The sequence below is a fragment of the Harpia harpyja genome, chromosome 11 (assembly GCF_026419915.1).
Source record: "Harpia harpyja isolate bHarHar1 chromosome 11, bHarHar1 primary haplotype, whole genome shotgun sequence".
Classification (NCBI taxonomy): Eukaryota; Metazoa; Chordata; class Aves; order Accipitriformes; family Accipitridae; genus Harpia; species Harpia harpyja.
The window spans coordinates 9885166-9900407 of record NC_068950.1 but is presented as its reverse complement, the minus strand read 5'-3'; the positions used below and the strand labels follow the sequence as shown (position 1 = coordinate 9900407).

At 46.1% G+C, this 15242-nt stretch overlaps 1 protein-coding gene across 2 annotated transcripts in view; it reads right to left on the bottom strand.

Annotated features, from left to right (window-relative positions):
• The window catches only part of ACBD6 (acyl-CoA binding domain containing 6), a 92406-nt gene that overhangs the window by 4352 nt on the left and 72812 nt on the right, over positions 1 to 15242 (bottom strand). For both annotated transcript variants that reach the window (XM_052801251.1, XM_052801250.1), the window contains one exon: positions 497 to 527. In XM_052801251.1, the coding sequence (XP_052657211.1) occupies positions 497 to 527 (31 nt within the window). The remainder of the gene's footprint in view (positions 1 to 496; positions 528 to 15242) is intronic.

Genomic DNA, 15242 nt, shown 5'->3' with positions numbered 1-15242 from the left:
TTGGTAGTAGAGAAGCTGCTGCTCTCTCAGCTGCGATCAAACAGGTTTGTTACCAAGACGTGTGGAGGTGAAGGCCACCTTGCTCGTTCCCTTCCCCTCACCTGCGTAACCTGTTAAAGCCAGTACAGACTCTCAACCTTAGCATCCCCTAACCAGAGCCACTCCTGGGCCAGGAGGTAGTACAACTGCATCCTGGAGACACATAGGCGCACAGGAAAAACTGCAGAAAGTGCATCATTAATTGGGGGAAAAGGAAGGCTTTAAGGTGACATTTGCAGAGGAGAACAAAGGGAGGACAGCAGTCTTCCTTGCTGTTTCTCCCAGGGCTCCTATTCATACCATGCTGGGATTTGCCAGTGGGGGTAGCCGCTGGTTAATCAAATCCAGCTTCCCTCCTCATATTTCTGCTGAAATTTGCTTTCTGCACGTAGACCATTTACTTCAGCTGCAAATCCATCCTATTATGAGGAAACAACCAAGCTGAAATGCAGCTTACCGTAATGGAGTGCAGTCTGGCCTTCCCCATCCTGAAAAAGAGAGAGAGACTTGATTTTAGAGGTACAGGTAACGTCGTGGGGATACAAGTAAATCCCAGTTTTAAATAAACAAACTGAATCACAGCAATATTTTAATTGACTAGATAAACAGCCCAGGACACCCAGCTACCTGGCAGTCAGGTTTTGAATCATCATCCACCATCAATCCATATTGATGGATAATCAATATCTATCCACCCATAAGAGTGCGTGGATCACGTCATGACATGAGTATAATTCAGTTCACAGCGTTATCACTTCAGCCCATAAAAATGAAGGATTTCAGTCCTACGGCCTTACTTTGGGACCCTCACTAATCCTGATGCTTTAGCGCAAGATGCTTCTGTGCAAGCCCAGCCTTGGCCAACTACTCAAGAGAAGGGTAAAGCACTGCGATGCCGGCACAGCTCAGCGCGCCACACTCTTCAGCACAAGGGAGCACACAGGGGAAAAAACCCCCACTTTTCTTCCACCTAAATAAATCTTAGGTCCCTGCTCTTCAGAATTCAGGTCTGGCCAAAGGTGGACCCAAAGCCCAAGTAAGTCCTGTTGGGCTGCTGGCATCCCTGCAGGATGAGGGTGAGGAAAGGGCGATGCACAGTGCTTGGGAATGAGAGCTGGTTGCTGAACTCATCTTTGTGAAACACCTGCAGCGCAAGGGCAAAGCAAACCGCATGATTTGAAGACGTTGGCACACAGGTCCCTCTTCAAGCTAACACGTACACCACTGCATCAGCTGCAATGGTTTGGGAAGTTCGTCCCCTTCCCAGACTCGGCAAGCACAGGCAGAGCTTTGCTGGTGAGCGGTCGGTGCTCACGTGGCACGTCCAGCAGTGCAAACCCAGGCACCTCACCATGCCGCAGCCTTGCCCTGCCACAAGAACAGGTGAAATAACAGAAGGAAAGAATTACTAGCCCCTTTGCTTTCACTACCGCACCAGGATTAGCCTCTAATTCAGTTCTTTGCCTCCTTAATTTATTTGCATCAGTTTATGGAGACTTAAGTTTTTAATTACCATCATCTTTGGGATTAAGGTGCAAATTCTACAGCCTGCTGTGGATTCTGGAGCAGGCAAAAGGGAAAAGAACAGGAAAACAGGTAGAAATCCCACTCATAGCTGTTTGGAGACTACTGGTTTTCTAGCCTGTTATTCTGTTTGGTATTAACCCTGTTCAGCTGAGGAACTAGGAATGACTTGTGTTTCAGCGTGGGAGGTGCCACACTTTGCTCTGGGACACCACACCAATACAACAACCACAGGAGCAACAGGAACAAAAGAGAAAAGCCAGATGTAACAGGCATTTGCTGCCTAAACATCCATTTCACGTCTTTTCCACCAAAAGGTGGGGGGTCAGATTTTTCCTTCCACATGCTGCTATGCCCCCCATTCGTGGCACTCATGCCAACGTTTGGAGGCACCTCATTTCAGGAGCCTATTTCTGCCCAAATTGTGGGGAGCATAATCGAAGTGGGTGTCATTAGGAGATACCGCAAACCAAACAACTGAAGGAATCAAGGACAGCATCCATTGATTATTCCACACTAATAAGGTAACTGATCTGAGCCAGAGCCCCTGAGCAGTCCTTAAGCACGTGCCTGCTTGGAGGAGTGACAGGGCCGGCACTGACTTCAGCAAAATACGGAGCAGGGCTGGGGAAGAAGAGGCGTGAGTGCTACGAATGAGTTATTAGAAAGGCAGGCTTTCAAATATGCAGGTTGTGTGTGTGCTGGGGGATGGGAAACCAGCTCCCCTCCATATCGCCGCTTTCAAAATTGTAGCTGACAAAACCCCCAGGTGAATGGGATTGGAGACATGCAGCAGAAATCCTTTCCATGGGAATGCTTTGCTGCAAAACTCCTTATAAAATACCTAGGACTGCTCCAGGAATACTACAGCCATTTGTTCCTCTTCCAAAAGCCTGTGTAAAACACTGCTGCTTCAGCAGCAGGCTTTGGGCTAACAAGGCTTTTTATTTCTCTTAGATGTACTTTCTGGCATTTACTGGGCTAAGAAGGGAGCGCAAGTCCCAGCATATGAAATGCGTCTCTAATCCCAGTGCAGTTTTTAAAAAGAACTATTAATCCAACGTTATGCAAACATTGTTTACACTTTATTTACACTGTGGATTTTTTTTTTCCCCTTTGAGCCTGACGGCTGGCCGAAAGCTATTTGTTATACCTCTCAGATGCTACGCTATTTGCTTGTATTTTCTCTGTGACAAATTTTAATCCAGGTAAATGGAAAAAGCTCTAGTGTGGTCACTCACTAAGGGCCTTGATATGCCCTCAGGAGGCTGCTGATCTCAATCCCTCTTTGATTTGGCTTTTTGGAGCACTGTGGCTAATTGGAGCCTGACACGCTCAGCTTCTCTGTGCACAGCGCTTGGCTCCAGGTACGGCAACACTGAGCCTTCAGCGCAAAATGGTCACACCTGGAAACTAATGAAAGACGGGCTGTGAAAGGGAGGATTACAGCTCCCATTGTGGAAATTACGTGAGACGAATATTGCCTACCAGGTGCTGGAAATGTTCGTTTTACAACAAAACAAGACGCGCATAAGTGGTCTTAAGATGAATTGTAGCTGGCCTTGATGCAAGGGATATTTCCCAATGTGCAACAGAAAGCAGCGGTTTCTGGAGCATCCTAGGCAAGGTGCGGTGTGCCTTTCTCCCAGGACATGCCTCTGTTGGGACAAATGACCCCAAACAGCGAGCGGACAGGGACAGCCTGCCACAGCCTCTGTCCTTACCCGGCTGCACCCTGCCCAGGGCACTGGCAAATGTCACCAGCCAGCCCGGGATCGCTGGCACCACACTGCCACGTTGCAGCCAGGAGCGCATCCTCTGCAGCCAGAAGGAATGCAGACATGCCGGCGGTGATCAGATGCACCGTTTTGCTCATCTGGTTTGCAAGCAGGGGCAGCTAATTTTCTCCACTGAAACCCATCGGGTTTTTTGTTGGTTTATTTTATACAAAGCACCAAGTTGGCGGGGGATGTTTATCATATTTGTTTACTTCTTCTCTCTCCAATTTAGCTTTCGGATTACAGAAATGTAAATCATACAGAACTGCAAGTACAACAAGACCCAGAGTCTACCGATACACACTGAAACCAATCATCTGATATATCTGTAACGTAAAAACCTGAACACTGTAACCAGTTATTTCCAAACTGTGCCTATGGAAACTTAGGTAATCACGGTGCATTATAATTTCTGTGCTATGGCATGTTAAAAGAAATTACAGACTTTTTTTCCCAATATGAGCTTCTGTAGCATGACAGGAGCACAAAGAGAAGGTGTTAAGTAGGGGAGCTGATGTCAGGGAGTGCAGAAGAAGAGATGGGCAGCTCCGGGGCCAATGCTGAGCTCTGCTCTATGCCAGGTTGCCTCCGAGAAATGTCTTTTTAACATCACACATCAGCTGGAATAATGTCGACATGACAGGTTAAAAAGGAGGAAATCAGAGCTCTGATTCAGTGAACTTCAACACAAAAGGGGAAAAAGGCCAGGCTTGAAGCAGTGTTTCTGTAAAGCTTTGCTTTCAGCTTGTAAGGCGCTGGCAGGTACCTGTCCCAGAGCCCTTTTAGCAATACCCTCTCTATAAAAAGGAGCTCATGAGCTTATGGAAATGGCAGAACCCATATCGGCAGACAGAAGATGACCAAAAAGGAAGGGAAGACCATTACACACTCAAATATAGGAGCGTTTAGTCCCACACATGCAAGTTACTGACCAACAACAGATTGATTCCAAGCTTTCTTCTTGCTTCCTAACGCTGCGTGCCATCCCTGGTGCCTTTTACAGCCTCCTGGCACATCTGGCCACAGCAGGATGACAGCCAAGCTGTACAGCCTTCAAGGGAGATGAGAGCATTTCCAAAGACTTCAAAAATAAAACCAAACGTCCACATCTACCAAAACCATCGAAACAAAGATGCTACAAAATCACCAGTACCTCCTACGTCCACGGTTTGCAACAGATGTCACTCAATGAAAATCCAGCTACCAGTGGGTAACTTATTGGATAACAGGATTGTGTCCTGCTCCTGAGAAATTTAAGCAAGAGAAATGAGAGAAGATGGACCGAGCGCAGATGGACCAACTGTCTTATCCGTTAAGTGGTACTATGGCTACTGCATGTCAATTTTGTCTTATAAGTGATAGGATTATATTGGTGTTGCCATCCCATGTTCATTCTTCGGGAATTTCTGTACCCTGCTTAACCTAACACAAAGGTTTCTGGACTGAGGGGCAGAGACATGGAAACGGCTTGGCTCAGCCCTGCTGAGATGCTACATATGCTATAAAACACGATTCCCGCTGCCCTGCCATGGCAAGCAGATCTTACGTGTGTTGACGTGCCAGTGTTTGACTGCTGGTTTCACAGGACAGTTTTTAAAACAGTGTTATATAAACATCGATCTTCCAGACCTGCCTCACTTGCTCTCCAAGCTGCACGCAGAAACTTCTGCGAGCAGGAGGGTGGCCCTAATGGAGACACTGTCTATTCCTCCATCTCATGTGTTTTATGTAGCAGAAGTACAGAAAGAGGAAAAACAAAACCGTGCTGGTTACCTGGGTGAACTTTGGTCCAGCTAGACCCCTTATGGGTGATGAAGCTGGGGCTGGACAGCCCCCCACACCAGCTGTGAGGGTCTGCACAGGACCCTCATACCTCCTCGAGTGCTGGTCCGCACCAAGACCTCATCTCTGTGCCTTCAATCACAACTCCAAGCGCAGGCACTGTGAGCATGAAAAGCAGAAAAACATACACACTAAGCTCTCCCTTTTGAGGGATAGCACATGCACTCTTTATTTCAAGGCATTCTTTCCCCCACATCGCCTCTTCTTTCCGCTCATTTGTGGCACCTTTTAAGGTGTATGCTTGTTCCCATTGACAGACTCCAAATGTTGGCAGGGATCGCAGGAGATAAGACCGATGAGGTGATAAGAGTGTTTAACAGCGCTGGGTCCTGGGCAGCACGGATGGGCCAGAGGGAAGATAAATATTTACACTACATCTTTAGAAGGTGAGTGAATAAAAAGGGCTAGAATAATGCAGCCTCTGAACAAGCACTGGTGCTTAGGAGCTGTGAATATAAATCTCTGCAGCCTCACGACACACACTCACTCAAGCTAGGGAGATGAAAAATAGCAAGAAAATACTTCCCTCCACTTTTAAAAAGGGTTTTATTTCTCATTTATTTCCACTTTAGACTTCAACTTCCCAACAATTTACTTTACCCTCATCATCTTCTTCTCTCTCTGAAATTTTATCCCCAAGATGGCTGAGGGTGAGACTACTGCTAAAAGCATACCAGAATTCACATGCTAATACCCACCAGTATGTAAAACCAGGCAATATGGGCTAATATAACCAGTCCGAACTCCACCAAACAATGCAGTAGATGGCCCCAACACACCCTTTATTTTCATTTACATGCTGCTTTTGCACACAGCAGCCTGGGTTTGGGCTTGTACATTAATATATTGAAAATGAATGCTTGTCCAATCAAAGCAGATAGACTATGTGTGCAAATGCTGGCATAGAAAAGCAATGGTTTAGTTTGAAATTTGATCCTGCTCTTTTAAAATCCCTACCCTAGACCAGTGTGCACCCACATGCAAATAGACTTTTGCTTTTAGGTACCTCCTCATCCTTAAAGCAATACCAGAGGCAGCGTGATTTGAGAAACAAGACCATCTAACAGCTTTGTGCCAGAACATCCAGAGTCCCAAACAGCTCTGACCCTAGAAAAATGAAGCAGACCTTTATGTTTTCTCCCCATTTTTCAGCTTGTGATTTCGCTAAAGCAAAGTATACTCAGGACAGCTCAGCTTCACCTGCTGTTTTAGACTGGGTGGCCCATACGAGGATAATTGGTTAGCTGGTGTTTGAGAAGCGCTTGTACCTTTACGGTTGTTAATGTTAAGCTTAGGCTGACATCATGATGTGCATACTTGGCACTGGCTCGAAGGCAGCTCTGGCACTCCCCAAGGACCAGTGCTGTGGGACAAAGGATACAGAACAACCTCTGTCAGAAGCAAAACCAAAATCCATGCACTGGTCACAAACAGCTGCTATTTGGGGATTGCAAATAGCCCAGGCTGACAAGTCCAGGGCTTGGATATCCTGTCAGTTTGGTTCCTCAATTAACTCGTCCACTTCCCTTGCATGTGGGTAGGCTTGGCGGGGTCCCCTCTCTTACTGAGCTGACCCTCTCCAAGAGCTCTCTCCTCTGTCCCCTTCCTCCCATTCAGACCTTTTCCTGCACTGTGCCAGGCAGATTTCCTTAAGGATGGAAGGTGCTAGACAGATCTTTATCATCACCTCTTGGGCCCTTCTCCAGAGCCTACCGCCAGGCTATCATTTGGCCTATCTTCTAAGTGCCTCACAGATAAATTAGATCTGCATAGAGAAGCAATTATTACGTTTCTAATGGCATGGACCCTTACAGCACAATCTGCTACTGAAAGGCAAAGAAAATTGCATTAGCTTTTGTTTGATTCAAAATTATGATCAAGGGGAGAAGGATGTTGAAGCCCTTTAAAGCCAAGCCTCCAAGCTGGGGATCTTTCTGTCTGGGAACCTCCCTATTCATATTCACTGCCTGAGCTCATACTTGTGGTTCATTTAGGTGCACTAATTTGGAGGAGCCCTCCACTTTCAAAGCTGCTGTTAAAACCAGTCTAAGAAGGCTTGGAGAGAATATGATGACTGCCACTCGCTCCCTCCTGAAGCCTGCATCTGCTAATGCACCCAAACGCCACCGGCCTGAGGAGTTCAGCGTGCCAGGGTTATGCTAATCCCTCATCGCCCTAGTTTCTAACTGGTGGTGTACCTAAATTTCCAAGTGCAATTTCAATGGGATTTATCACATCTACCATCATCAGCGTGTAGTGCTGCTGGCACAGATACAGACTCTCAATATCCCACCGCAGACATGGCTGTCTCTAATTGCAGAACAAACTGATTTCTGAATCCACACAGCGGCTCATGCAGCAACACCGAAACTCTCAGGGCTGTTTTCCTGTTGAGCATTTTCACCCCAATTTGCAGCCGGCACTCTGAGCATAGCTGTGTATTTGTACATACGTACTTATAGGTTACTCCAAAGAATATTTCCTACTGCCTGTTACTTCCAGCATCAGGCATCTTTCTGGTCATCAAACAAGTGTGTTGGTGCAATATAAAAGCTGCCGGGAAGCTCCAGGCTTCCTCAGCCCAGGGATTAAAAATGTGTTTGGGAAGAGCCAGTGCCTAGAGCTGTAACAAGTGTCACAGTGCTGCAGCTGAGCCAGCCTCCAGCAAAACTATGCAAATGCAATCCCAGGCTGCAAACAGGGCAATATTCCTAAGGGCAAGATGCTAAAATCTCTCAGGGTGCTTCCCTGCCCCCTCCCTGTGTAAAACTTAGTAGCTCTTGTACTGCTTTATCACTTTAGCGTGGCTGAGGCAGATACCTGGTTATTTAAGGGGCAGGATAAATGGGCTGAGACAGCTTTCCCATCCCCAATTCACTAGGGAACGCTTGGAAATTCCACCTGACACCGGGACTGCACTGTGCTCTTAAACAATCTCCCGTCTGATCCGATTGTTCCCCAGTGGGGAGGCAGGCTGCAGCTCGCTCAAGAGTCATTGATTGGATTAACAGCCTAATTCCCAACAGATGAATAGAATACTGATGTCTTGTCAGCCCACATCATAGAAGCAAAACACAATCTGCTTCTACAGCCCCGAAATTTAACCCTTTGGTTCCTTGCTCCCCCTCCCTGGGGCACAGGGCTGAACACAGGGGTCCAGCACTTTCAGCCCAAGATCCTACCCATTTGAATGAGAAAAGATATATTAACCTTTGGGATGGTTTGCCTAATCATCTACATGCCAAGGGATCATACGTTATTCTCCGTAAGGTTGGTTTTGTAAGAAACCCTCTTTTCATCCTTTCTGGACAGAAGAGATTTATACCGGGGACCTTAATTTTTTTTTCTTCCCCATTTTACTACCTGCTGTTAAAGGAAATACTGTGTGCTTCACAGTAAGTGGTTGAAAATTCATTAGCTTAACGATATTTATTCTGAAATATACAGATATTGAACATTTTCCGAGTCTATCCTTTGCTTAGGAGGACAGATCTGCCTGGAGAGGAGCATCCAGCTGTGTTGTAAGAGAGGCATCGCTGCAATGCCCTCTCCCTCCAGCAGCTCTTGGCAAGCTACGGGGCAGGGGAGAGAAGCTGGGCACATCATTTGCTCTCGGAGAGCTCCCATTCTCCACCTCCTAATGGAGACACTAATGTTGTCTTACCTCATAGAAACACTGTGATAAGAAATTAATTGCTACTGGTCAAATGTTCACTACTACAGAAGCAGGACTGTGTGCATATTAAAGAGATTCTCCAAGAACAAAATTTATTTATGGACTCCTTGGCACTGTCTGCATTTATTTCCTTCCTCAGGAGACAAGAATAAATAAAAATAATCTGATTTTAAGAAATGTATTCAAAATTACCTATTTTTTTCTCAGATCATTGGGGTCCATAATGCTGTGGGTTTTGTTTCCTTCTAACAGCCACCTTTTATGCTTGCATTTACAAAACAGGCAGATATACATTTAAATATTGTCATTTTTTCAGCAGCAATCCTAGAATATACAGAAATAGAGCTACAGCCCTCATGCCAGGACTCTAACCCATACTGAGACGTGGCCTCTGGAGTATCTCTGATCCAACAGTCTCAGTGGCAATCGCTTACCAACTCTTTAACTGTTTTTCCTACCTCTGCAAGGTGTGTACCACCTGAGATAAGCCAGGGTGCTCTGTGAAACAGAAATATTTTCAATTTCATTTGGATTTTACACCTCACATGCAGAGTGGAAACATTCCCTCCATCACTTCTTAACTCTAAAAAACTAATTAGCCCAGCACTAACCCACATGACAAATAGGAGAGAAAGCATAAAAGGACAGAGGTGCATACCCTTTTTTTCTTTTCCTTTTAACAGTACCTGTTAGTAATGACAGTTTTCCAGACTGCATCATTTCACAGCATTAATATGCATATAAAAAATTTGCTAAGAGACTGACTGAAAGAACAGGCCTGCCTTCTTCTGGCTGCCAATATATCCCTACAGAGCCCTGTCTTCAGAGAGAAGCAGGGTGCTCCATGTTCACAACACAGGCAGCGGGGAGGCAACAGTATGCATTAATGACAGAGCTGCCTTAACCAAAACAATTAGCAAGAGATGCTGCATCGACTCAAACAATTCAATTAATGCAGTGTTAGTGCTAGTATTTTAAAGTAATGCGAATTATTAGCTCCTTTTACAATTTGAAACCATAATGTTTCATTTTCATCCCAGATGTGAATTGTTCCAGAACAGCAATAAATAAATAAGTCAAATGACCCCTGTCCAGTCCAGCCCCTGTCCTATAATATGGCTGCATTGTATATTCACGAATCCAGGTTAAGGATGGGGACTGGGGCAGTTGTGCCCTGGAACTAGCAGACTGCAGGTTTTATAAATACATACAGAAATAATTAAAATCTAAGGGGTTTAGAAGGGTTAATCTCCTTTAAATAATCTCTGCCACAAAGCCTGTAAAGTCACTGCTGGCACCTTGCCCGCATGGGACCGGCTGTCGGATATCAGGACAGCACGTGTGGATGGGAGCAGAGAGATTAAGTGGAAGCGCTGCTGCGGTGGCCTATCAGACATGCTGCTCCCCCACATATGGCTCCCTCGGTCACTACCAAGGGGCTGGAAATGCTGCGAGCAGGATCGGATCCAGTGCCAACCAGCAAGTCAACATGCCACTTGTTCCACCTGATTAAAGAGAGAGAAGGAAGCTTGATTAGGCTGCTAAATTTAGCAGGTTGGACGGGAGACAGTGGGAGCCGAGAGCATTGCTGCCACTGCTCAGTTCACTTGAGCCCTTTCTGACTTCAACAAACGGTGGCTTATATTTATTTAAAGGGACTCAGGACTTTGCAAATAACCTCCTTTCCTATACAGACTTGAACCCCCAGCCCTGGGTGGCCAAGGAGATGCTGCACTTTTAATTGTCAGCTATAATGGACTCAGAGCTGCCACTCTGCGTTTCAGGACGTCCTCTTTTCTTTGTATAAAGTGTCCTTTTAAAGCCAACAACAGAGTGGCCATTAGAGATAAAGAAATCCAAAAGAAAGCAGAGAAACCAGCCCTGTGTAGGCTAAAGCAGTGCCCTGTCTGAACACACAGTTTGATTTCTGCTGGTTTGGGCAAAGGCACAGTCAGCTGAAAAGCCCAAGAACCCTGCAGCAGTGGCTGGAGCACTGGCAGGGAGGTTGCAGTATCGTGACGACTGCAGGCACCATTGTAATAAAAGCACAGCCACGCTGCACATGGCAATGTGCTGCAGGAGGAGCAGAGGCACTGCTAACGGCCTAGGGATTTTTTCTCTTTTAAGTCAGTGAGGATAAAGACTCTGGAGACTCTGTTTTGGTCTCATAAACCTTCCTCGGTTTGGTGTGCAAAATCAAAACTTCCTATGTTGAGACGGTCTGAACCATCCTCTGAACTCATCTGGATTTTATTAAGCCAAGCTTGGGGAAGCCTGGGGTAGCAGGGGAGCTGAGTTACAGTGGCCCACGGCCCTCAGCTTGAAAGGCACTTCTTTTTTTTCTGCTCCTTTAGAAAAACCCAATACCAGGGACCTTGCTCAGACATCTCAAAGCATCTCAGGACAGTGCTGTGCCCTGCAGCCTCCAGACAGCCTTTCCTTCCCAAGAATGCCTGTTTCTTAAGGATGACGACTTCTCTTTGTGGCTAATCTGGAATTAGGACGTTCGCACACTCACAGCTGTCTGCCAGAGGGGGAAGGCATCAGAGCCTGGATCCTGCCCCAAAGTGGACCATTGCCAGGGAGAAGCTGACTGCACGTGTTGAGTTAAGAAGCTCCCATCTCATCACCTCAGATGGTTGCTGTTTTTGTGACATCCAGCAGCCTTTTAGCAGCCTCTGTGAATTGTATTAGTAGCTGATTTACCATTTTTTATTTTATAAGGCATGAAGCTGCTCCTTCATTTGATCATCCACCACCAAGTACAACTACATGTTAGGCTGAAAACTCCCCTCTCAGTCTATGATCGTTGGGACTGTTTCCTGATGGAAGAAAGGAGAAATAAATAGAGACGGAAAGGGTTTATTGGTACTGCTTATTCACAGACAGTCAGGTTTCCAAACAGCTATTAATAAAGTGCCAATACTAAAGAAAAAAAAGAAAAATGTCTGGAGAAAACTGCCTCAGGACATCAAACTATACCAATAACTGGGATTTCTCGATGGAGCCACAGTGCTATTAAAATAAAGCTGAACTAAGTACTTGCAGTTTGGTCTGTCATTACTTATTTAGTGAGATGCAAAATTGATCTTCACTTTAAAGGGCTCTTTCAAAGTCTAGAGGCAGCACTTGCTCCCTCCTTGTGCTGTATAATAGAGGTGTTCCTAATGAAATTCAGCAGGAGCTGGAGGCAACCAGGGAAAACTGCGGCCAACTTTATAACAGACAGATTTATGTTCAGGGATGCCCTGCTTTTTGAATGAGCTATTCTGCACAGGGCAGGAATAACAGGTTTGCTATTCATGGGTCGTACAAGCACGGCAGAAGGTCAAGTTCCCCGGTGGTGCTCAGTCCGAGCCGAAGGCTGGGGCTGCCATCACATCTGGGGCTGAGCTGAGCCAGGTCCATCCCATTTCCTACTAAAGCAGCCGAGGGAGCCCACTGGGACCCGGACATCTGTCCCCAGCGCCCAGAACTGGGACCAGCCCATTTCACACTGGGCGGATGGCTGAGGAGGAGCAGATGGCAGGTACTGGTGGTGGCGACCGACGTGGGGCAGAGCTGAACTAGTGACCTTGAGGTGAAAGGCTTCGTATCTCCCATTATCAATCCCCAGAGCCCCCTCCGAAGTAAGTGTTGATACATTAATCTTTCTGACTGATGGAAACAAACTGCAAATACAACATTCCATGGGGGGAATGTTTATTTATTTTGAGCCAAAACTATGCTTAAAAACATAAAGTTAAGGGCATGCATAGTCTTTCATCAGTCTTTCATCAGAAATGTTACTAGTTAATGCCATCCTTTTTCTCTTCTGAGTACCAAATTTAAAGAGCACGTCATCACGCATTAGTCTCTGAGCACAGCCCCAGCGTGGATTGCTGCAGTAAATAATAAACTGGTGTTTGTGTCTCCTCCTGTGCATGCTGTCCTCCTAAATAGTTTAATAACAAAGAAGTATATTTAGGAGCGCTGCTGGAGTGCCTTGATGAAGCATGTTGCGTAGGATAAATACTTCCACATCAGGACACTTTTCAAAGCCATCAGGCAGAGGGGTCAGCCTGTTGTGGTTTTTTTTAAAACTGCACAAGCTAATGCTTTAAGAGTGTCTTGATGGAATCAGGGAAATTGGATTGTCCCCCCATTTGCTGGCCTAAAACAAGCCTTTTTTTATTTATCCCATTAGAGGAACACAAGAGAAACCTTTTAAATGTCACTAAAATTTTCCCTGCATTGCAAAACGCAGTCAAAAGGGTTTTAATTCTCCCTGAGACCTCTTAAGTAATGCAGTATGTCAAGGTTTAATACATCGCGTGTAGGGGATTGTTTATATTCTGTGCTGTTTCACCAGGGTGACTCTGTAGGGTCGGTCCTGTTTGCTGGATTTGGTCCCTGCCAGCACTGAGCTGCTCAACTAGCCCACACCACTTTAGATTAATTCTGGTGAAACAAATAGGCAAGTGATAACAAGATGAGATGCATCTTCCCCTGGATCAGTCCAGGATTCCCAAAAATACAGCAGTGCTGGTCACTCTCCAGTAATTTTGTTCTGTGAGTTGAGGCTCACTGGTTTGGTAAGAGCCTGTAATTTATAGGCTTTATTTACTTATTTATAGGAGGACTAGAGAGACTTGGCAAGAGGCACTTATGTACACAAGGCTCCAAACTCCCCTGGAGTATTTAATATGACAAACATAAGCTGCATACCAGAGGTGGAGCCCAGGATTGAAAACTGAAAAGTGCTAAAGCATGCTGGCTAAAGACAGCAACAGGATCACATACCCTTTAAAGGCTGGGCTGGTGCCCACTCAACCCTTGCTGGCCCGCTGTGGGCATTAATGCCAAAACAACTTCTTCCAGCTCCTACAAGCCCATCCCGCTTGTCAGCCAGACTATAAGCTGGAAGCTACGGGTCATCTGTTCTCCCAGAGTAGTCCCAACTAGTAATGTTTGCTACAAAAATATACTATTATTTTGCTCCTGCAGGATAAGGGAGTTCTCTACCGATGCTGTCCCTGTTTCTTTTTGCAAACAGTGAACATGTTGTCACACCACAGCTGAAGATGACCTGGGGTGCTAAGTCGTTTTGGGCCGAGAGTATAATTCTCCCCAGCCCTGGTTTTGCAGGGAGAGGAGGATATTGGAGAGCAATGAGAATCTAAGCTGGGATATTTGAGCCCTCAGCCTCTTGTCCCTGAACTCACACATTCACACCGAGAGCTGGCAAAGGAACAGAGCTGGGGAGAGCAAGGAAGAGGAGGCAAATCCCAGCCCCTCAGCTAGTCACAATAAAACACAGCCCGGAGACTAAGACACTGCCTCCTGATCTTCCCTGTAGGGCTGCATAATCTATTTTACAAAATCTCAAAATTCAGCACGAAAATTGGAAAAAGGGAGGGGGGGGAAATCAGACTGGCTGGTTATTGGACCAAGGGCTGTGTTAAAAGGATCAGGAGGTGGTGGGCCGAGTGGTGGGGGATGGAATAGGATAAAGTAGTGGGTCTAATCAAATCAGTTTAAAAAGCTGCAGCCTCTCCGAGTTAACCTTGCCAATCAGAGAGCGAGCGGGAGCATGTCTGTGCACATTAAAGTGGGAGCGTGTCCTTGAACCCGCAGCGTACTCCATCCTCCCCCCGGCAGCCCACGCAGGCTGTGTACCCAACACCCTCGGCAGACAGCAGGAGAAAAGCCCAGGATTAGGCACCCTCCTTAGCCTCACTCAAGTGGAAGTCAACATGGCAAAGGCAGCTTGGATACTTCCCTGTGATTAGAGGTGAGCTCATGGGATTAAGCCAGCAAGAGTTGGAGAAATGTTAAAAAACAAACAAACAAACAAAAAGGAAACAAAAGGAGAAACCCTCCTATTGACAAATGCTGTTGTATTGAGTCTGGCAGCTGTGAGATGTATTACTAACCTTTGCTAATGACTAAGGCCACTGAAGTCACTTTAAAATAAATATTCACTAGGAATTACATGGGTAATCTAAAGGGATTATCCTGCTGCTTTAACAGGCCTATAAACTAAATGTTAAATGGTCTACACAAGTGTTTGCATTAATTTTGACCCAAATCAACCCTTCTGCTAAAAGCCATGGGAAGCCAGATTCAGTTTTGGAAGCCACATGCCTGCTTTGAGTTAGAGTTCTTGGAAATTCCCCCAGATCCTCTGTTTCCTGAAGGAAAAATGGGACTGAGCTCTTGGAAACCAGGAGCCTGCCAGCAGCCAGGGAAAGGCTTTAGCAGAAATGCACATTCAGAACACGAAGCAGTAGGCACAAATCTAGTCTGCCACATAATCCAGTCCCTGTGGTGAAAGTATCCGTGTTCAGAGTCTTAGCTCCAGCCCTTCTTCCCTACGGAGACAAGGAAAGCACAGCATGGGG